Source organism: Aquarana catesbeiana, linkage group LG03, assembly GCF_042186555.1.
Source record: "Aquarana catesbeiana isolate 2022-GZ linkage group LG03, ASM4218655v1, whole genome shotgun sequence".
Taxonomy (NCBI): Eukaryota; Metazoa; Chordata; class Amphibia; order Anura; family Ranidae; genus Aquarana; species Aquarana catesbeiana.
Genome location: NC_133326.1, coordinates 555,969,015 through 555,992,426, shown reverse-complemented (window position 1 = coordinate 555,992,426; position 23,412 = coordinate 555,969,015). Strand labels below are relative to the sequence as shown.

Sequence of the window (23,412 nt, the reverse complement as noted above, 5' to 3'; positions counted from 1 at the left end):
GCCATAAGCAGAGCAGCGCAGGGAAGTGTCAGTGAGACACTAATGCATTCCAATTTCAGAATTCCTCACACCGCAACTGTACTGAGGGGGAGGCTCTGTGCCCCCACACATTGTAAAAGATGGGAAACATTGTTTGGTTCTCTAACTTTGCTGTAGCTGCGATCGTCGGCTTTTGTGATGGGGAAGAGATTGGGTGCAGTCCTGCTAGGGGTGCGGTCCCTGTTTCCAGGAGGAGGAGGACTATCATTGGCCACTGCTAAAGCCAATCACAGTCCTACTAGCCCCATCCACCATCTGGAGGAAGATGACTCGCTTGGTTGCCTCTATCAATCTCAGAAAGAAGGGATTATACTGATTGAGAAAACCACAATCAGTTGACAGTTTGTGGAATTACTGTTGAGCTTCTGGGAACTTTGTTGAAATTATACCTGAACCTTTGCGTCACTTACTACTGAACCCTGACACTCTGTGTCTCTTTAAGCCACAGCCATTATTCAACGCAATGAAAATCACACCCAACTTTTGCTGCGCGGCACTTTTTCTCAGCTGTGGAGGCCCAATTTATGATCCTGCACACAGGCCCACTGCTTTCAGAAAATGCCCCTGACCTGAGCTCATCATTGCGTATACATTCCAGATGCTTGTATGTGACATCACATACATTACATACATCACATAGGCTGGATGCGAGAGGTTGATCAGCGGGATGAGTGTGCCAGGACAGGTAGATGTGTCTCATCTCTGCTTCCTTTCACCCCTCTGCATATCACGCATATCATAGATGAGAAAAGGGTATAGCGGTGGGGAAAATGAGCAGGAGGGGTTCAGAGGTGGGACAGAAGAGCAGGGGGGGTAGATCAGTGGGGCAGATATGAAAAGAGGTGTATTGGTGGGACAGAGGAGCAGGGGGGTACAGTGGTGGGGCAGGGGGCACAGAGGTAGGACAGGTGTGCAGGAGGTAGATTGGTGGGGCAGATGAGAAAGCGAGTTACAGTGGTGGGGCAGATGGGTTCAGTGTTAGGACAGATGAGAAGGTGATTCAGTAGTGAGACAGAAGAGCATGGGGATACAGTGGTGGAGCAGATGTGCAGGAAGGTACAGTGGTGGGGCAGATGAGCAAGAGGGTTACAATGGTGGGGCAGATGTGCGGGAGGCACGGTGGTGAGAGCGATGAGAAGGGAGTTCAGTGGTGGGACAGAAAAGCACAGTGATGGGGCAGATGAGCAAGGGGTTCAGCGGTAAGACAGAAGAGCAAGGGGGTACATCGGTGGGGCAGATGTGAAAGGCGGTACATTGGCGAGACAGATGAGCAGGGGGTTGCAGTGGGTACAGAGGTGGGGCGGATGTGCAGAGGAGAAAGGAGGTACATCAGTGGAACACATGAGCAGGGGGTTACAGTGATGGGACAGATGTGCAGGAGGTACAGTGATAAGTTCTGTGTTGGGACAGATGAGAAGATAGTTCAGCGGTGAGACAGAAGAGCGTGGGGGTACGGCGGTGGAGCAGATGTGCAGGGAGGTACAGTGGTGGGGCAGATGAGAAAGGGGGAACATTGCTGGGGAGATGAGCAGGGGGTTACAGTGGTGGGATAGAAGAGCTGGGTGGTACAGTGGTGGGGCAGATGTGCAGGGGGGTTACAGTGGTGGGGCAGATGTGCAGGGGGGTTACAGTGGTGGGGCAGATGTGCAGGGGGGTTACAGTGGTGGGGCAGATGTGCAGGGTAGTACGAAGGTGGGGCAGATGTGCAGGGGGTTACAGTGATGGGACATATGTGCAGGGTAGTACGAAGGTGGGGCAGATATGCAAGGGGACAGTGATCTGAGGTGTGAAGGTGCATGAATTAGGGCTGATCTGAGGCGTGGGAGTGCAGGATGTAAATTTTTTGTTATAAAATCGGCACGCTCAATTTCTTTGAAAACATTTTTCGGCACACTGTGCTCAAAAGGTTGCCTACCCCTGACTTAATCTATCCAGGGATACCAAAAAGCTTTGCAAGTCTAACCTCATACCGCTGCCTTATTACGAGTTATGAGGGCTGTCAACACAGGCCCTGGCTGGTGTACCCTGTTTGCTGTCTGCACTGGTTCTGCAGACCAGGACTGAGAAAAAGAATGGCATCTGCTCCAGGGACCTGTTTAATTCAAAGCATTTGCTGCCAAGAGCCATAAATTATGAGTATGTTGCACTACACTCGTGTATTCACTGGAGATAACAAATGCTCTGCCTATCCATCCAAATCAGATTCTTCAAGACAGCCAACTGTGTAGGGCAGAATGCACATTGAGAACAGTCCCTGAATCCTACTTTGTTTCTGGTCGGATGTGGTCAAGAGACATGTGCAGTCTATACTGGAGCTAAGCTAAGGGGCTTCCTTATTCTAACAGTTTGCTGCCTGTAATGCCCTGTACATGCGACCGGTTTTGCCGTCGGAATAAACTCTGAAGGTTTTTACAACGGAGTTCCGATGGAATTCCGCTCAAGCGGTCTTGCATACACACGGTCACACCAAATTTTGACTGTCAAGAACGAGGTGACGTACAACACATACGACGGGACTAGAAAATGGAAGTTCAATAGCCAGTATCCAAAATCTTTCGTCTCGTACTTGCTTCAGAGCATGCGTTGTTTTTGGTGCGTCGGAACAGCATACAGACGAGTTTTTTTTCCGATAGTAGTTTGTTCCGTGGGAAAAATATAGAACATGTTCTCTATCTAAGTCCGTCTGAATTTTCGACAGAAAAAGTCCAATGGGGCATACACACGATCGGAATATACGATGAAAAACTCCCATCGGACTCTTTCTGTTGGAAATTCCGCTTGTGTGTACGCAGCATTAGGTTTACACAAGTGCTTTGCAGCATAGAAGTCACTATTTATGGCATTGAAGACATTGAATCAACACGTGTGGAAATCTGGTAACAATATTGAATGTAAGCTGCACAATGGAAGAGGTAGGAGGTCGTTTGCAACGCTTCTTTGTTTTCTGTAAATACTTTTAGATATAATTCTGTACCTCAAAGAATCCATGTTACTGCATTACAATACTGTTTAGACTTTGCAGTTCCTGAAGCTGTCCCTGGCACTCACCCTAGTCTGGTCAGGTTGGTTTGCAGTTAATAATGAGAAGCCTGGTGTGGGGTCTTCCTCCCACTATCACCACTGTACATTACACTAGGGACAGGGAGAGCTTCAGAAGCCGTAACATGTAAACATAAGCCCCGACTTCCTAGAATACTAGATAAGGAACTGTTGGTTTACAGGAATTACTTCATTTATGAGCAATTATTCTAGAAAATATAAGTGTGAAGTTCTGGGTTATAGTTTAAACTGATATAGTGTTAAATTCTCACAGCAGATACAGAGAAGGGGTCTGCGGATGCCTTGGACTTGGCTGTTTCCTCCCCTCGTTCACCAGATGCAGGAAGCACCCATAGCTCTCCGTCTTCACCCGATTCCAAAAAGAAGCCTCGGGGAATCAAAAAGCTGTTCGGGAGGTAACTTAACTTTGCAGCAGTGATTGTCATTTATATAAACTGATCATGGAACTGTCTACATGTCTTCTATAAACTGTGCTTGACCATGGAACCACCCAGATTTCTCCTATAAACTGATTAAATTGAACTGCAAGATTGGATTGTTCTATATATTTTTTTTTTCCAGGCTGAAGAGGAGTCAATCTACCACTTTAAACCAAGACGATGACTTCCCAGAGGAGGAGTTCAAGAGGGGAGGGACTAGGTCCACTGCTGGGCCAAGATTGGGCTGGTCCAGAGATCTTGGTCAAGCACACAGGTCTGTATATAATCTTTCTGTGAATCCTTACTGAGATATAAAATGGTTTTGAAGTTAATTCAATGATATGGTAGTTTTGGCTCCAGCAGAAATGTTTTTTCTTTCTTTTGAATGCGTTTTGTATATCTTTATACATCTGTGAGTGAGGGACCAGGTCTACTACTGGACCAAGATTGGACAGGTCCAGAGATCTTGGTCAAGCACACAGGTCTGTGCAGGGACAAATAGGCCATGAACCATACCAAAACTTAAAACTGCTTTGGGGATAGTTAAAGGATGCATCTGGCGGTGAGATCTTTGCACTTTCATCGCCTGAGTCTGCATATCTTTCACTGTCGTCATTACAAGGGGGGGTTCCACTCTTCCATATTTATTTTGCATTGTATAGACCAGAGAAGTGGTAATACTTCATGGTGAGTGGAAACACTGAAAACTTCAGGAACAGAACCAGGATTATGCTGTGGAGATCTCATCACTGCTTTCCTAAAGAGGTCAAAATATCTTGCCAGGTGATTGAGTGTAAACTGTCTTACCTGCAGAAAAAAAAGTTCTCAGAGTTTTCTAATCCATGCACTCTGCCACACAGAAATGGTATTGGTACAATAATGACCAATGATCTGAGCTACATTCTTCAGTTAGAGGTGGTGCTGTGCTATTGTAAGAAAACCCCAGCCTGTTCAGGACTGAGCAGGGAACTCTTGGAAGATACCCCTCAGGTGTGCCTTCTGCACAACAAGCCTAACTATGCTTAACACGTTAAATGGCTTGAAGCACAGATCTACTTTGTCAGTGCAATAAATGGGGAGGGGCTGTCTGCACCAGTCTGGTCATTGGAGGAGAGCAGGCTGAATTCTCAGCCCAGTCAGAAAACTCACCGCACTGTGCTGACATGCTTAGTGTGGTAATTTTTTTTTTAATGGGAAAGCAGAGGGACTGGCAAGATCACCAGGTGTTTCACACAAAGGAAGCAATACAAAGACAACAGGATACATTTTCCTACAAGTACATGGTACGGCAGGCACTATCAGGAATCTGAAATTCTGGGTTGACATATTTTTTTTAATAATGAAATGTTCTATATGCATTGAACACGTTGGTATACAAGTCCTCAGTGTGGATGGCTTTTTCTCACATTGGAGATGTATTTTAATTTATGCTATTAAGCTGTCTTTTAAGTTATCCTACAGTACCACTTTTTATCAGATACATCAGCCGTAACATGAACTGTGTTATTCCAAACCCGCAGTGATTTGGACACGCCGTTTGCCAAGTGGTCGAAGGAGCAGGTATGCACCTGGCTGAGGGAGCAAGGGCTGGGAAGCTATGTTAACAGCTGCAAGCAATGGATTGTCTCAGGGCAAACGCTACTGCATGCATCCCAGCAAGACCTGGAGAAGGTGAGGCCAGGTCCAGTGGTGCAGCTTTGTATAGAAACCAGTCAGCTTCCAAGTTTTTTTTTTTTTTTCTTTGTAAAAGCTTAATTGAACAAACTGAACTTAGAAGCTAATTGGGTACTATGCGCAGCTGCACCAAATTTTGTACTCTCTAGTTTTAGTAAAGCAACCCCAATGTGTATTTTTTTTTCAGATCTGTGCAGTACTACAGTGTATAGCCTCTGTGTAGGAGCTTCCTGTAATAAAGACCGGTCACTGCTGCTCTCTATCTTTGTGCAGGGTGACTTTTCCTGTCTCCGCCCCTCTTGTAGTTTTCTGCAAGCGGACTGTGGTGGATGGAGCCTGCTGGGTCCCACCCAGAGCTCAGCTCTTCACACAGGCTATGAATAGCACAATGTTGATGCCACTTTTACAAAGTAATACTTGGGTTTGCAAAGGCATTTTCTGCAAACAAAGTGGATCTATATCCTTTGAATATTGGTGATTATTTTTGAATTTAAAGTATTTGTGCTCGAAGTTCAGCTTTAACTCTTCCACACTCCTTAAAAATAAAAATTGTCCAAGGCTGGGATTTAACTCCAACAATTTTTCAATACTTTTTATAATTACCTCATATGTATTTTTTATGTTGGCTTTGTAGTAGTATACAATCATCACGTGTTAACCATGAATTATTAATGCAAATGGCTTGGAGTTCAGGTGATACCCTTTATTGGCTAACTTAAAAGAGAAGTATGGGGTTGGGTTTTTTTCCAGTATCATACTTACCTAGATGGATGCTGTATCTGTCCCCCGGGGCCTCTACACTGAGAACCGAGCGATTGAACACTGCCGATCCCTCGGTTCTGACAGCTCTGGGAGCAGAGTTGCAGACTGTCAGCAGCTCTCTGATCTGCCTCCTCCTCACTCACCTGGAGCGCTGGGCTGTGGAGAGGGGAGAGGGTGGAGCGCCCAGCTCAGGCTCTCAGCGGCTCGCTGAGAGGCTGTGTCGGTCCAGGGACCTGGCAGATCCCAATTTCCATTGTGGTGATGACGCGGACCCTGGACCGACTTCTGTGACGTCAGCAGACAGCGGACTTCAGCCCGCTCTCTGCTGAAAACGGGTCACAGGAGTGTAAAACAAATTGTACTCCAAGCTTTGGCTATACCTCTCCTTTGAAGTGATTCTAAAGGTTTATTGTTTGTTATTTAAAAAAAATAAAAAAAAAAAAAAAAAATGTCATACCCCCTCCATGCCAGGGTTTTGCAGTGTGACCCGATCCTCCTTTTCTGGTGTCCCCCCACGGCGCTCCTGGCTCCTCCCCTCGAGTGCCCCCTTGGAGGACCACTTTGCAAGGGGGCACTCGTGCAGGAGCGCTCCCGGGCGCTGCTGCATCCAATGACACAGACAGCAGGACTCGGCATCGGCCCCCGGCTCCCGTGTCACTGGATTTGATTGACAGCAGCAGGAGCCATTGTCAATCTATCCAATGAGGACCCAAAACAGAGGCTGGAGCCCCAAATCCTAAGTAAGTAAGCCCCAAAGTCTAAGGTAAGAAAAAGGGGGGTCTTGAGGGGGGGGGTGTTCTGCAGCACAAAAGGTTTCTCACCCTAATGCATTAAGGTGAAAAACCCCCTGCATTAAGGTTTACAACCCCTTTAAGTTTTTAAAGACTCAATGTATGCCTTAGATCTCTTCATCAGGTTTTATGCAATTCTGAAAGCTTGCATCCTTAGTACAATTTATTGGTTAGATTATTAGAGATGCAAACTTTTGGGATGTCTTCAAGTGGTATTAAACACACAAACAAACATTTATTATAATGCAGCTGCATTTTTATTTTACTATTTTAACCTTTCTTTCCTTTTTCACTTGATGATCTGGTCAGTAAATCTGTTTTTCAAAAGATTAAGTTGTCTTGCTGATGTAACAGTTACAGGGATAAGACAAACCATTTACCACTGACAGGGGTGCTTACAATGGTCTGTTTTTATTTAGTTATGTAAAACCTTTCTCCCAAAAGGAAAAAAAAACTGTTGATGTACCTGCTTATAATGTGTGAGCTGGAGTTTGGCTTCAATCGGTTAGTGTATCTAAATCTGCTACTACATCTAATACTCCCCTTCCCCGGACTGACAATGCTGCTGTTCAAAGGCGCCCCTGTGCTCCTTCATCCAGAGTGGAGGCACTCTAACACCTGGTTCACACCTGTGTGTTTTTTTTGTGCTTTTTGCAGAAACGCACTACAGTCCATTTAACATAGTTTCCTATGGGACACGTTCACACCTGTGCTTTTTTCAGCCGCTGCATTTTTGGAAAGGGTCAGGGACTTATTTTTAAAGCAAAACCGTGCATTTTTGGTTTAATAGACCTCTATTGAGAAGCTGCAGAAAAGCATGTAGTGTGTTTTTGCCGCAATTTGCGTTTTTTAAATCTGCTTAACAAATTGGCCAAAAAAAAGCATTAAAAATTCAAAACTCATAAAAAAAAACGTGTGTGCAGATCAAAAGCAAATTGCATAGGTGTGAACCTAGCCTAATACAGGAGATGTGTTACTGGCTAGATCACAGGTGAAATCAGAAGGAAGAACACCTACAAAAAAAAAAAAAATGCAGCCACCACATCTAATGATTGGTAAGGTTTTGGGTTTTATACCGCACCAATTCCCCCTTTTTTTTTTTTTTTTTTTTTTTAGGCTTTATACAGAATTGCATATGACCTGAAGTGGATATCCGACATATCGAAAGCTTGCACTTTTAAAAATCTAAGTTGGCCAGTAAAGGGTTTCACTTGTATTCCAAACATTTTTCATATGTTGTGAAAACCCCTACAGAAATTGGGAGAGGGTGTCCCTTTCTGAGCTAATCAGCAATCTGTTTAATCTGATCTCTGCTATTGTTAAGATCTGTTTTAAGCCAACCATACATGAATCAAAATTCGAATCAGATAACATGAATGTACAGGATGCCTTACAGTGGAAATTTTTTCTGAGCAACTAAACATTGGTGCTCTTTTTAGGTGATGAAGTCATAATTTGTAGCCTTTTCTTTCTTGTAAAAAGTGTTTAACATTGAACAGCATATATGATAAACACTTTGCACTCTTTCAATGTCCTGTCTTATCTCTTTAGGAACTGGGTATTAAACACCCGTTACATCGGAAGAAGCTCCAGCTGGCTCTGCAGTCCCTGGGATCTGAAGATGACAGTAACTATGGAAAATTGGACTACAAGTGGGTCACACGTAAGTCATTTTATTTGACTTGTTTTTATTCTTTATGCCCTGGAGACATCCTGGCATTACCCTGCAATATATGAGAACCTCAGTGGGGCCATATCCCACGCTATCATTTCTTTTCACAGAAGAGCCATCTAAGAATTATTTTAAGGGTGTCTTAAGCATGTGGCACCTCTCTTAGGTCTTGCTTCTTGTACATCTCCCTGTTTCCTGTTTTTTCCAGTTTTGGTGACATGACGGGTAGTGTCGTTTGATTTAGAACAAGGAAGGAACATTGCTTTTAATAAGCCCTGTAGCATCCATGGTTGTTGGCTGTTTTTCCTTTCTGATACTGTAACTTATTGAAAATAATCTTTATGGATTTTCTAGGGTGGCTGGATGATATAGGGCTCCCCCAGTACAAGACGCAGTTTGATGAGGCAAAGGTCGATGGACGAATGCTCCATTATATGACAGTGGTAAGTTTCCTCACCGCTTAGATTTAAAATGTGTGTCCGGGGAAAAATAAAAATAAAAAATATGTGCAGTACATCCCTGCAATACATGCTTTTAAAAAAGCTGCAAGTACATAAATTCCTGTTGAACTGCCAGAAATTCAGTGAGCTCTTGACTTGTAGTGACCTGACAATGGTGCTTCTTTTGCACTGAAATCTCGAGCAGGAGGTAAGGAGTAAAATGGAAACCATGAAAAGTCTACAACTTCCACCTGTTGATAGTGCAAAACAATTAGAAATTCAGTATATTTATCTAATAATACATACAGTATATAGGGGGAGGTGTGTGTATGTATAGATATATATAAATATATAATTTTTTTTTTTTTAAGTCCTGACCAGAACTAAAATAGCTGCATGTTATCTTTCAGGCTCCATTCACACTTGTGCAACTTAAAAATTACGTGATTTCCATTGCGACTTTACAGTGTGACTTTGGATGAGTGTGACTTTGTTTCAACTTTGGCTTTGACCAATGTGATTGTTTTGTTTGTGCGCTACAAAGTTGCTAGGCATGTGCAGAATGGAAAAATGTGTTTAGTTTCGTCTGGTTACTTTATTTTCTAACGAATTCCAAATTTTCAGAACGATTCCAATTCTGATCAGTTGAGAATCGATCGTCCAATTTGAATTCTGTGTGAAGATAAGCTGAAAAGCAGTGTGGGACCCCCCCATCCATACCATGCCACATGCCCTCAACATGGAGGAGGGGGGTTCTTCATCCCGCTCATTAAGCCCCCCTCTCACAGACCCCTAACAACCACCGGCCAGGGTTGTGGGGGAGGTCTGCGGGCAGGGGGCTTATCAGAATCTGGAAGCACTCTTTAACAAGAGGGCCCCCAGAAAGCACATTGTGAGAGAGGGCAGCCCTGCCAGGTGCCCCTATGAACCCCCAATCATATCGCAGCAGTAGGGCTCCAATATATTGATTTTGTAGCCCCCCTTGTGATGTCATCGACCAAGGGCATGCTGGGTCGGTGACGTCAAAAGGGGGCAGGCACTCGCTTGCCCCCCTCTTTCTTTTTTTTTTTTCTGACCTGCCAGGTTGCATGCTTGGATAAGGGTCTGATATAGATTTGGGGGGGGTGCACACCTTTTTTTTTATTTTGTCATGGGGCCTGGTATGGAAAGAGGGGCGCCACTGCCCCCACTGTTTTATTCCTTTATTTTTCCATGCCGGCATTCTTTTGTTTTATTCAGTTGTCAGTGGGGTCATCGGTTGTTGGGGACATGGTGGTCGGCTTCCTAGCCCACACCTTAACAACCAGCTATTCTTTACACAGAATTTGGAATGGTCAATATATTTTCAACAGATTTGAATTCTAATCATTCTGAAAATTTGGAATTTGTTCAAAAATGAATAAAGGAAACAAAACCAAAATGAATTGCACGTCTAAAAGTCGCATGTATAGCATGCAGGTGCAACCTTCATGCAACTTTTGAGAGTTTACATTGAAGTCCATGGCCCTGAAGTCGCATGAAAGTCGGACCAAAGTTGTGCATGAACTACTTTAAAGTCACTGCGACTTTAAGTCCCACAGATATCACAGTACTCAATGGAAAACATATGGTGTGACTATGGAGTCCAAATTTGCATGACAAGTCACAAAAGTGTATGAATGGGGCCTTAAATATATGTAAGCCTCCTAATCTATAAAATTAAAAAATACCAAAAATTCTGCGCGCTAGCCATAAAAATTGAGCCACACTCACTAAAAGGTGTAATCAGTAAAAATATCAACGTATAAAAAGTGCTGCGCTGTAGAAGAAATAAGAAAATAAAAAGGTATATGGCTACATAGTTACGACTAGACTTTGTAATCACAGGCTATTCAGCTTTTATGTGGAATTTATCCCAAGATCGTTTTGGGCATTATTTAGGATACATTGTAATGTTGTTGTTGCACTTGGTAACAGTTTTTGATCACATTTTCAATTGCTGTACACGACCTATATATTTGAATAACCTTCCTAGTTTTTCTCATTGCTGATCTGGTGAAATGAACCATGTTCAGTCCGTTGAGATTCCGCCACTGGAAGTGTTTACTGAGGTGTTATTCCAACAAATATCCTAATCTCAGTGCAAATAGTACTGCTTACCTTGGCAGAAAGCTTGTGAATTGGCGTTTACACCCAGTGACACCCTTCCCGCTCTTTAACTGTGTCACTCGGGCAGGTATATAAAATGTCTTTAAGTCCACTTATGTATTTTTGCAAAAGTCATGACTTTCTGCCAGTGATAAGGTCCTTATGCTGAGATGCATTCCAATCAGGGGCGTAACTATAGGGGGTGCAGCAGTTGCTACCGGTCCTGTGCTGCAGGAGGCCCATGCACCCCCCCCTCTACATATGGCCGGTGGCAGCATAGCCGGCTAGGAGTACCAGTGCACCATGCACACGGGTGGCTGGAGGTTGGGAGTGACTAGCAGAGCTCCATGCTCGACTACCGCACTGGCTGCTCTTTAGTTGTGCAATGACCTGTGTCCTCGGCCTGCTCCTCAGGGTCCCCCTCTCCTGATCCATGCAGCGCAGCTCAGTCCGGTGTCTGTCATCCCCCAACCAGAGTCCCGCCCCTGAGTCTGGCTCACACTGCACTGCATGCTTCTCAAGGGCAAACAAACTTTAAGCACACAGATGCAGTGCAGCCCTGTGAAGAGCCAGATCCCCGGAGGACACCACAGGCTTGTCTGTCAGCCCCCCCTCTCCACCCCCATCATACACAGATGATGACAGGTCTTTCTGGGTGATATGTTGATTGCCCGTCCAGCACGCTGGAGGGAGCCCAGGCCACCATGGATGAGTCTCCGGCCTGCAGCTTGGTCATGGTGAGTGAGATGACCCCATTCCGCACACACCATCACATACCCCCCTGCATCTCCCCTGGGGACAGGGACCTCCTTCTCACATGGGGACAGGGACCCCCTTCTCACGTGGCGACGGGGACCCCATCCTGCCTAGGGACAGGAAACCCATCTCCTCTGGCAATGGTGGCTCCATTTTACCTAGGGACCCCATCTTCCCTGGGGACCAGGACCCCACTTCCCCTAAGAACAGGAACCCCATCTACAGACAATGCTGGCTGGCAGGGCTGGTGTCAGTCACCCTAGGGTGCCAGAATGGAGTAGGGGGCAGAACACGCAGAGGAAATCTGAATCCCTAAGGGCCCTGGCTGGGGTTCAGGGGGGCCCTTCATTGTTTATTGCACCGGGGCCCTGTAGGTTCTAGTTACGTCACTGATTCCAGCTTTCAGTTGAGTCGGGAAAAGGCTTACATTAGAAGTGACAAGATTGTAAGCTCATGGTCAGGAAAGGGAGTTGTATAACTGGGCTGGGATTTCAGAGTAGTTGTCCGCTACTGCAGCGATGTTCACCAGTCGTGCGAAGAACAGACAACCTAGGTTGCTATATAGTTTGTAGAGTACATCATTAGGCTGGAGCAGATTCCTGATGGCAGCAATGGTGGAGCATGCTTGCTCAATGTGGGTTGGCACGGCCCTTGTATGTTTTCACCAGGGAGAGCATGTGACAAGACAGAGGGGACAGAATGGTGTCACCCTTTCGCAGGAATACCTGGATGACTGGACAAGGACCTTCATGGCAGGATCACCAGAGATTATCTTAGTAAAAGTTGAAGGAAGAAAAATGACTTTTGACTTCCAATTGGCAACCATAATATACTAGGGGTCACCTGGGGACTAGCCCTGGCTATCCACTCTATCTGAGGAATTGATTCCGAACCAAACCCCTACGACACGGAGTAACTCACCTAAATCTCTGAGTAAACCAAATCTGATGGGAATACAAATACCAACAATCCTTGCCCACACCCATTTACAGTCAGTTGTCAAGAGGGGTGTTTGGGTGTCAGGGTGGCATATTTGGTTTACCTGCATTTCCCACATAAAATCCTCCGAACACATTACCTCCATTCCTCAACTATTTAAATACCTGTAGAGCCATATGTACGTACTTTATGAAGACATGTTTACTGGATACCTTCCTTGCAATGTTAAAGTTTTGGTACCTTTCACGTTTTACCATGTATGCAACATATAACCGCTGCATTGTTTTGGTTCTGTAAACCTGAAAACCTTAATAAAAATATTGAAAAAAAAAAATCAGCATATGAACATGTATGTGAAATTTTTTTGAGCTACTTTATTATTCTTGATAGGAATCCTTAAATGGGTAGGTGTTCAAATATTTTTAGCCATATAGTCTAGTCTAGACATTCTTATATAATTTTTTACTAAACTGCACTTCAGAGACATTTGCTGTCTTCATCCGTAGTAATGTGCATTTTTTTTTTTTGATTTGTGTCTTTCTTCTTTTTTCCCAGGATGATTTACTGTCTTTGAAAGTTGTAAGCGTCCTCCACCACCTCAGTATTAAACGTGCCATACAGGTTCTGCGGATAAACAGCTTTGAACCCAACTGTCTGCGCCGGAGACCCTCCGATGAGGTGATCCACTTCAGTATCTGCTGATCCTTGACTTCCAAATTATTCCCAGACTATTAAGGTCTCACCAGATAAAAAGGAAATATGCTCCCTATTTATGCCACTGTGGCATAGTGTACATCAGGCCTCACAGATATTGCTAGTACTTAGATGAACTGTAGACAGGCTATGGATTTTCAAATATTTACATATTCTTAAAGGGTAACTCCACCTTCGTAGGGGAAAAAAATAGCAAAAAAATCTTTAACAAAATGAAGCGTATAAAATTGCGAAACAAGTCATATTGTAATTGAATGTTCTTAAAAATTACCTTTCCTGTTCAATCTGCAGCTTTGTAATTTCCTGAAAATGCAATGCAATGTGGCTACCTGGAGTTGTTCTGTACACAGAATGTGTACATAACGTCCCTGAGAAACATCATTTACTGCTTGTGTAATTGGCTCACTGATTTTCCCAGAAGTCTGCACTAAGATACAAGTCAGATATCAGGCATCCCCTGCAACAAAAATGTCATTTTTGGTGAGATACTTTCAATAGGAAATCACATCTAAAGGGAGGCAGGCCCTGCAGCTTTCCTCATTCATGCACACCTGATTGATAATTATGAAACCACCCCCATTAGACTCACTTTCCCACATGGATACAGACAAACACACAGGGATTTCTTCAGAATAACAATGTAGGAATCTGCAACAAAGTTTGATAAAAACCTTGTACATGGATCACCCAGAGGGGGATGTTTTTTCTCAACAAAAGTGGAGTTATGCTTTAAATATTTTTTAAAAGTTCTCACTGACCAAATCTCACAAAGTATTTTGGATTTTGTTTCAGGAGCTTCCTATGTCCCAACAGTGACTCAGCTCCCTATGCTCCCTCCTCCCTTCACTGATGCAGCAGCTCGGGTTCCCATGCTCCCCCTCTCAGCAGTTTATCGGCAGCTCAGCTTGCCCCTCATAACAGTGATGTGGCAGCCTGCTAGCCTTGATATCTAATGTAAAACTGAGCAGGTGCTCAGGAAGAGAGGAGAGCAGCCAACTTAAGAGTGCTTGCTTTAAAAAACGTTTGCTGATTGGACAGTAAAGAAGCAGCAGCACATCAATTAAGTAACCTCAGTGCTCCTCCCCCTCCCGTAAGCAGTTTAGTGTTAGACTGATGGCACTGCACTATACAATAAGCAAGGCTGTAGTAATCCTCATTGGCTCTGATTCCAGCACCTCCATCAAAATAGGAATAAAGTATGGCACAATTATTACGACCACTTATTGCAAAGAACCATCTATATCTAGAGTCCAGTGCATAAAGTTAAAAAGAGAAAAAAAAAAAGTCCATCCAGAATTTGAGTCACAGGAGCACAGGAATGTAAGATCAGGGCAAGCCTCTTGTGGGGAGCAGAAACGGTCTCCAGAAAGCATGTAAAAGAGAAAAAGAATAGTGAGGCGCCTCTAAGTGCAGACTGTTGTACATTTATTTAAAGCAAAGGGTGTAACTCACATTTGGTAAGATGAAATTGGTGACATTTGTCTATTTTTGGTGGGATGAAGGTCAGCACTTGCGCTGTAGATGTTAGAACCGCCGCTCAGCTGGAGTTATCTGTTAATAGATAGAACTATATATAAAGGCATCTTTAGTCCCATACCAGTAGCTTGACAAAGGAGCTATCCTTAGTGCGCATCCTCAGAATAGCGTCATAAGTCTGGTGACGTCATCACGCTTGACGCTGCGCTCCAAGAACATTCCAGCCTTCTCTTGGCTCCTATCCTCATGCAGCCAGCTTCTGGATCCAGCTGAGCGGCGGTTCTAACATCTACAGCATGAGTGCTGACCTTCATCCCACCGAAAATGGACTAATGATGTGCCTATTTTATCTTACCAAATGTGGGTTAATCTTGCACCCTTTGCTTTGCGTAAATGTTCAACAGTCTGCACTTAGAGGCACCTTTGGTTTTATTTCTCTTTTCCAGCACCTCCATCGCCTGCTCTGGTGTCCTGCTGTGCCTAAACCTATTTGGGTACCTATACTTGTTCTTAAAGATGAAACTGACAACTGATAATAATTTTGTTATGTTTGGCCTTCTTGTAGAGTAACATTTCACCGTCTGAGGTGGCCCAGTGGACCAATCACCGAGTCATGGAGTGGCTGCGGTCTGTGGACTTAGCGGAATATGCCCCTAACTTGAGGGGTAGCGGGGTACACGGCGGTCTTATGGTAAGTACTGATAATGTATATGTATGTGATTTTTTTATATATATATATATATATCTCGTGTGTGTATGTGTGTGTGTGTGTGTGTGTGTGTATATATATATATATATATATATATATATATATATATATATATATATATATATGTATGTTATATATAGAGAGGGGTAAGGCTATTTGCACATTTCCAAACAGATGCTGGGTCTAACGTAGCATCTTAACCCTATTTTTTTTTTTTTTTAAATGTAAAATTGCTATATCTGTGATTTATTTATTTTTTTTTTTTTTTTCCAGGTGCTCGAGCCTCGGTTTAATGTGGAAACAATGGCACAATTGCTGAACATCCCACCGAACAAGACCCTCCTACGGCGACATCTGGCCACCCACTTCAACCCCCTGGTGGGTCAGCAGTCGCAGCTGCAGAAACAGGAAGCATTGTCAGCTCCAGAGTATGTGCTATTGACAGCAACAGCCAAGGTCAAGGTGAGGACCCTTTAGATTGGCACATGGAGGCAGAAAATCAAAGGGAAACTCCAAATTTATTTAAGTCCTCCATAAATCCCAAGATGTTTAGCAAACCTGCTGTATAATCCTTGCATGCTTCTGTCCTGAAAATATATCAAACACTCCCTGGGCTGCCATCAATTTTCAAAATGAAGGCCAAATGGCACTGTAAAGATGCTTAATACTCACATCACTAAAAGTATAGCTACATTATCCCATCATCCTTTAGTGTGCTCAGGCTGTCCAAGGTGTGCAATATACTGTAGATTTAATGATTATATTGTAAAATGGTGGAATTTTTAATATTATAATGCATAACTTTGTAAAAGATAGTTATATAACCTTCTTCCAGTCTCCTCTCATTGCTTATGAGCTACCCATACAAGGCAGGGCTGAGAGTATCCGAGTAGAAAACTGTCCATATGTCTAATTATTGGTTTGCTGGCCTAGAGCAGAAAAGGGGGGAAAAGTAATTCTAAAGTTTTTCAAAATGCTATTTTTTTTAGGCTGCTATTTACATCATCGGGTAAGATAGAAATACTCCAGTGGAAGAAACAAAGGATATTTGACAATAAATCTACCATTTGAGATCTTGATTTGGCCAAACAAAATCCCAATTCTATGTGTAATTTTATTTAATTCCCTTTATGCACATAGCCGAGGAAACTGGCGTTTAGCAACTTTGGAACTTTGCGGAAAAAGAAACCAGAAGAAAATGAAGAGTACGTGTGCCCAATGGAGCTTGGACTAAATTCTGCCAACAATATCATCAAACCTTTCCGGGCCGGCCTGGACCTCCGGATGTTGGACGACGAGGACTTGGACAGGCTGGAACAGGTATGCTCAGAATGTGTGCTTGTAGTGTGGCATTCCTATCCATTGTGGCAATGGCCAACAAGGCTTTCTGATTGGACGAGAAGGCAGCAGTTAACAACTGGGAAGTCAAGCAGCTACCGTAGTAATGAAAAAAAAAAATAATTTCACAGAGGCCCACGGGAGAGGGCTTTTTAGCTTGCAGAGTTTGTGGAAAATGCCACGCCTGACCTTGTTCGTTTTTTTTTTTTTTAAACTGGCTTTTTACTTTTAATGAAAAATGGCCGACCAGTTCACATTAAGTAAAACAAACTGCAGACAAACTCTTGATTTAAACATTTGTATGTGCCCAATTATAACCTAAATGTGTCAAAAGTATGTCAGAAAAAAATGCCAGCTTTCCTTAACCTGGGAAGCATTGCCATGCGTTGATCATTACATCCACTTTGACATGTGTAGCTGTAGTTTGAACAATCTGCTTTCCATTTTCCAGATGGAAGATTCAGAAGGAACTGTAAGACAGATTGGGGCATTTTCTGAAGGCATCAACAACCTGACAGTAAGTGTGCAAGGCTGATTAATAAATTAGACCACCAGGAAAAGCGCAAAGCTCACATTACGTGTTCCAACCTGAATGTACAGTATCCTTTAGATCTATCAACAACTATGTAGTGCAGGAGTAGGCAACCTTGGCCCTCCAGCTGTGGTGAAACTACAATTCCCATGAGACATTGCAAGACCCTGACAATCACGGGCATGACTCCTAGAGGAAAAGGCATGATGGGATTTGTAGTTTATTACATAAACACAAGAGTGAGTATAAAGTCCCATACAGGGTAAAAAAAATCCCAGGTGACTGGTAATCTATTCACATGCAAAGGTAAATCTCAGAAGGGGCAAACTTCACCACAGTGAGGACAAGGTGGGGACTTACCAGATAATAATGACCCCCATTACTGAGAAGTTATAAAAGGCATTTGCAAATATAGGCTGAATTCTATAGGACCTCTGGTTCACTCACTGTGATGATGGCAAGGCAGTATGTATCATAGTATATCGCAACATATGCTGGTCATTAGGGCTCCATGTGCCAACATTACCATAAAGAGAAAAGAGCGCTCTCCATAGTGTGAATCAATTTAAATCCGCAAAGTTTAATAAAAGAATTGCACTTACAATATCCGTGGTACAAACAGGCATGTGAATCAAAGCAAGCTTGGGTCTTTCCCACAATCACAATGGCCACCGCTAGTTGGCGCATGCGCAGTGGCGTGTATGTACATGATTTTGCAGGTAAAAAAATTTACATTTAATATTTTTTTTAACATGGAGCCTGCAAAGCATTGCACCTGCAATTGGTAGATTTTGGGTACAAATTAAGGTTTCGGCAAACACTCCTGTAAGGGGTTCAAGGGTGACTGGGAGGATGTTGGTCTGGTCTTTAAGGGGTTTACAGGTGCCTGGAAGGGGATGAGGTTTGGGTCCGCAATAGGTTTACAGGTGGCTGGGGGTGGGGGGGTGGATCTGTAGGGGCTTATAGGTGCAATTGGCTGGTCTCTCTGTGTTTTTTTTTTTTTTTTTTTTTTTTTTTTTTACAGGTGCAGGGGTTTGGTCCATGTAGGGTACACAGGGGGTTGGCAATGGTCCATAAGGGGAACACAGGTGCAGGGGGGGCTGGTCTGTAAGGGGTACATAAGTGGCAGGGGGTGGTTTGTAAGGGGTTTACAGCAGGAGTGTGATATGTTAGAGTATACAGGTGCAAGGGTTGACTCATAAGAGGGCGCAGGTGCATGGGCTAGTTTGTAGGGCGTTTACAGATGGAGGAGGTTGGTCCTTTTAAGTGGAGTTCCGCCCGCCCCTTTAAAAATTAAAAGTCAGCAGCTACACATACTGTAGCTGCTGACTTTTAACATTAGGACTCTTACCTGTCCTGGAGTCCAGCAATGTTGGCACCGCATCGGCTGGTCGGATGCTACTGCCGGCATTGCGGGTAAGGGAACCTGGCAGTGTAGCCTTTTTGCTGCACTGCCGGGTCCCTACTGCGCATGCGTGAAACGCACTGTGCTCTCACTGGCCTTGCAGGAGGAGGAGGGGGGGCCGAGCTGCTGACAGAATTTTCCACGGCCCTGTCTCCTGGAAGTGGGGACAGGGTACCTGTAAAAAAACAAAAAAAAAACAGGCATCCGCTCCTTCCCCAAAAAGTGCCAAATGTGGCACTGGAGGTGAGGGGGGGGGGGGGGTCAAATAAGCGGAAGTTCCACGTTTGGGTGGAACTCCACTTTAAGGGATAAACAGGTGCACAGGGCTGCTCCATATGAAGTATATAGGTGAGGGGTTAGTATGTTTGGCTCTGAATTTTCATGCGACTTCCTCTCTGTCTCCGCAGCATATGCTCAAAGAAGACGAAATGTTCAGAGACTACTCCGCCAGATCACCATGCACCAGTATTACAGACGACGACTCGAACATGTGACAAATATGCAAACACTTGTAACTTTATTTTTTGTGTCAAAGTAAATATATATATATATCATTTTTTGATACTGAATTTATTCACAGTGTTCAGGTGGAAGAAGTGGAGCATATGTGCCTTTTCTTTAAAGTGGTAACAAAAATGAGCCTCGTTTTTAAAATGCAGCTCTGATGTTGCGTAACTGTATTCTGCACTGAAACCGTGCAAAAGCATCCGACTGTTCACCTCCACCAGGACCGAACCTCTCTGTCGTTGCTGGCAAACTGATAAGATGATTTGTTCTGCTGACAAGTTGTCTCAATAATTTTGTGCATAACTTGCAAAGAGTCACTCTACTCTTAAACAGATCTTCCATTTTGGGTGAAGGGAAGCCGAGTTTGACCGCCGTTTTGTTTTTTATGTTTTTTGTTTTTTTTTTTTTTTAAATTATGGAACCAAAGCAAGTAGACCCCCGTCCCCTCTACTACTTTGGTATTGATAAAATGTAGGCGGAGTTACCATTGTCACATAACTAAATTCATTACCTAGAGGGAGCGCAGTGCGAAATCTCGCATCATGTACCTTACTCTCCATATCTGGGGAACTCATTAACGATTGTGGCCCTCCTCATAGTAAGGGTGGAGGTCTCCTAACCTGGGTCCTAAAGAGCCATCAAGAGAGCAGGATCTGTTTGCATCTATGATGGGTGAATTTGATCTTTTATGTATTAAGTATTTAAGTATTCGTTTCTCTTAAACGTTTACTTTTTGTTTGGTCACTCTTTCCAGAAAGAAAGTTTGTGGATTCGAAAGAGGAGGTTTCTAAATATTTTAAATCCCTAAAATGTAGCAAGATGGTACAGAGACTTGTACATTGGTCCTATTAAAGTCTGGTTAAAACTTTACATTGCAGCACATAAGAGGTTAATACTCCATTTGTAATTGTCTTTGGAATATGTCACTTGTTAAAGCTTTTGATGCAAAATTGTTTCCAACTGATGGTGCGATTCCTTTAGCAAAGAAACATTTTCAGTTGCATTGTGTTTGGAGAAGGATCTGTATCAGTAGTTCATAGTGTTGAAAGAAAACCGTTTTTTTGATACAATATTTAAGTTCTGTTCAAGGTAATATATTAAAAAGTTCAAGTACTTTGAATTAAGTCTGCATCTACTGCAATATAACTTGTATTTAAAGGGTCACACCACCCAAAACTGAAATTTTATCCATGGATGCCTTGCATCACCTGCTCACTAACTCCTGGGACAAAGTCTCACCTCTCCGCCTGCATTTGCCAAAATGTATAAAGAGAATCCAGTAGCCACAGCAGGTAGGCAGAGCTGAGAACCTTTGTTTGCTGGAGAAATAAAGGAGGTTGATTTAACCAGCTGATGGCCACCAGATTCTAAAATATCTGTTTTGGGTGGACTTACCCTTTTTTTTTTTTTTTTTTTATATTTGCAGATTTTAGGAGAAAGAAAAATGTATTCGTAATTTCCCTCTTTGCAGCAGTCATGTTTAATTTTCTTTGTGCCCAAAACATTTTTCCCTATTTACACTGTTACTTTTATATAAAGTTTTCTATTTAAAATACAAAAAAAAGTTTATTAAAAAAAAAAAATTGTCTCTGGTCACGCGTTTATAATTTTCGATGTGATTCCAGTTTACACGCCAGCTGGATTCTGGAATGGGCAGGGCTGAGCCTTTTGGTGGGTTTCCTTTGTACTGTCAGTGTTGTCAAAAAATAAATTTAAAAAATGCAAAAAAAAAAAAAGAAAAAAAGTTTATTAGCACAGCTGTTTCTAAAGCCAACCTGCTTAATTCCGTATGTTTTATGTCCTCTTCCGTTGTGGCTTTATTTACCCCTTTGCTTATATTTATGTATTTTTATGTATGTTTTATTTATAACACAATGTTGACACAAGCGTTGCGGATAAATGGAGCTGGAGGGTTTAATGGGAGTTTTTATAATTTAATGTGTACTGGTTAACTGGTACGGTGTTTAACCAGCAGCTTGTATCCTTTCAGGAGTCGTGGAATTGCATATTCAAGAGTGCTCAGTCAGGGAATGCTGGGACTTGTAGTCCAATTGCTTATAAGCTGCCTCCTCTCTCTCTAGTGGGTTACTTATGAAAGCTAAACTCCAGGCAAACACTTAAATAAACAAATGAAACACAAATATGTAAGCTGTTTTACCTGCCAAAGGGTTTGTATTCCTGTCCAACCAGTTCTGGGATTTGCACAGCTCTGCCACACAGCACAGTCCTGTATGGCAGGACCAGAGACCTACATTTTATCTGCTGCAGTTCAGTAACACTTATAGGTCTCATTCCTCCCTCAGCCTGTGACTGGGTGAAGAAAGAAGCAGCAGACTGGTGAGCTCATCTCTTGGGTCACTCTGCTCTCTCCTGCTGTCACCCTGCTCCTTGCAGTGCAGCACAATTGACTGGATCCACGTGCTGCTTCTCCCTCCCCCTCCCCCAGTCTGAGATTTACTGTACAGGGAGTGCAAAAGGCTGATTCAGGTACTCACATTGCTTGTGTTTGGGGACAAAAAAAATACATTTAGCGAATACAGAGCTGTATTATTTAAGCCTTTTATATTTGCCTGAAGTTTGGCTTTAAGGTGGGGTCAAGTGTAGTTACAGTGTAGTGTCCCCTAACCCACAGCAGCCAATAGGATTTCAGTTTTTCTGAAATCACATTAAAAAAAAAATGTTAAGATAAATTGGCTGCTAGAAATGAATGTGTTTTGTCTCTCTGAGTAAACCTGCTCCAGTGTTCACTGTTTGGCATATAGCAATATTTTTGCTCAGTTATACATTTTATGAATGGCACCATGTTTGGGGTGTTGTGGACCTGTGAACTGAGGTGCTGGAACCGGAATTTGTGCCTTTTTTTTTTTTTTAAAGTTCTAATGTGTTGCAAGAGTTAATATAACACTATGACTTTGTTATAGAATATACAGCAGATGGTCGTTGTGTCAGTCTATATATTTGATCTAATAAAGGCTTATGTTTAACTTGAAGGCATTGTCGGGTTTGGTTTGTGTCGTCATAAATTGATTTGGAGAAAAAAAAAAATCTGGCTGCATCACTTGCCAGTAAATAAAACGAAAGGTTCTCTCCTTTGAAGTGAACTTGAGGCTACCCTGGCAAGTCTGCATGAATAAAATCCTGACATGTCACAATATACAGAACAGTATCATTTTTCAGAAAAGCTCCACCTTTTATCATTGAAAAGTTTTCCTTGGGCACCGGTCAGTGATTTTGCCTAGGCTGAGATGATGTCATCAGTCTGCTGCAGGCAGGAGAAAGCATTTCCTCAATCTCCTTTCCCCAAGTGATCAGACTGCAACACTACAACTGTAACAAGTTTACCACTTGGCGACCACGCCTATTGATGTCCTCCCAAGAACCGTGTCCCCCGCACGCCAGCTGCGGCGCATATCCGATGCGCTCTGTGATATCCTTTGGACACAGCTGATCAGGGTAAAGGGCCAATCACAGCGTCCTTTTAGCACGTGATCAGCTGTGTCCAGTCACAGCTGATCACAATGTAAACACACTTGCTGGTTATCGGCATTCCTTTCCTCGCCCTGTGACAGCGTGAGGAGAGGAGAGCCAGTAACCAGCAAGTGTGAAAGGGACATCTACACTGATAATCAGGGCAACCCCAACAGTGCCCCCTCATCAGTGCCACCTCATTAGTGCATATCAGTGAAGGAGAAAAATTACCCGTTCGCAAAATTTTATAACAAACTAGGAAAAACGTTTTGTGTTTTTTCTAAATGTTAATTTTTTTTTTGTTTAGTAAAAAATTAAAAACCCAGTGCTAATTAAATACCTCCAAAAGAAAGTTCTATTTTGTGTGAAAGAAATTAGAAAAAATCTCATGAATAGTGTTGCATGACTGCACAAATGTCATTCAAAGTGCAACAGCACTAAAAGCTGAAAATTGGCCTGGGCAGGAAGGGGGTAAAAGTGTCCTGTAATGAAGTGGTTAAGTTGCAGCAGGGGGTGATCTGTGTTGGACATTTTTGAACACAGCTAAGAACTGCACAGGTACCAGGATGTATGTGATTGTGTAA

General features: G+C 43.1%; 1 protein-coding gene across 21 annotated transcripts in view; it reads left to right on the top strand.

Annotated features, from left to right (window-relative positions):
- The window catches only part of PPFIBP1 (PPFIA binding protein 1), a 198,645-nt gene extending 176,316 nt beyond the window's left edge, over positions 1-22,329 (top strand). For 10 of the 21 annotated variants that reach the window (XM_073621710.1, XM_073621709.1, XM_073621707.1 and 7 more), the window contains 11 exons: positions 3,353-3,494; positions 3,661-3,792; positions 5,039-5,189; positions 8,297-8,408; positions 8,772-8,860; positions 13,235-13,357; positions 15,435-15,560; positions 15,852-16,040; positions 16,719-16,898; positions 17,368-17,433; positions 19,261-22,329. In XM_073621710.1, the coding sequence (XP_073477811.1) occupies positions 3,353-3,494; positions 3,661-3,792; positions 5,039-5,189; positions 8,297-8,408; positions 8,772-8,860; positions 13,235-13,357; positions 15,435-15,560; positions 15,852-16,040; positions 16,719-16,898; positions 17,368-17,433; positions 19,261-19,347 (1,397 nt within the window). In that variant the 3' untranslated portion in view covers positions 19,348-22,329. The remainder of the gene's footprint in view (positions 1-3,352; positions 3,495-3,660; positions 3,793-5,038; positions 5,190-8,296; positions 8,409-8,771; positions 8,861-13,234; positions 13,358-15,434; positions 15,561-15,851; positions 16,041-16,718; positions 16,899-17,367; positions 17,434-19,260) is intronic. The other 11 variants (XM_073621725.1, XM_073621717.1, XM_073621724.1 and 8 more) reach the window with 3 other exon arrangements.
- Positions 22,330-23,412: the final 1,083 nt, after the last annotated feature.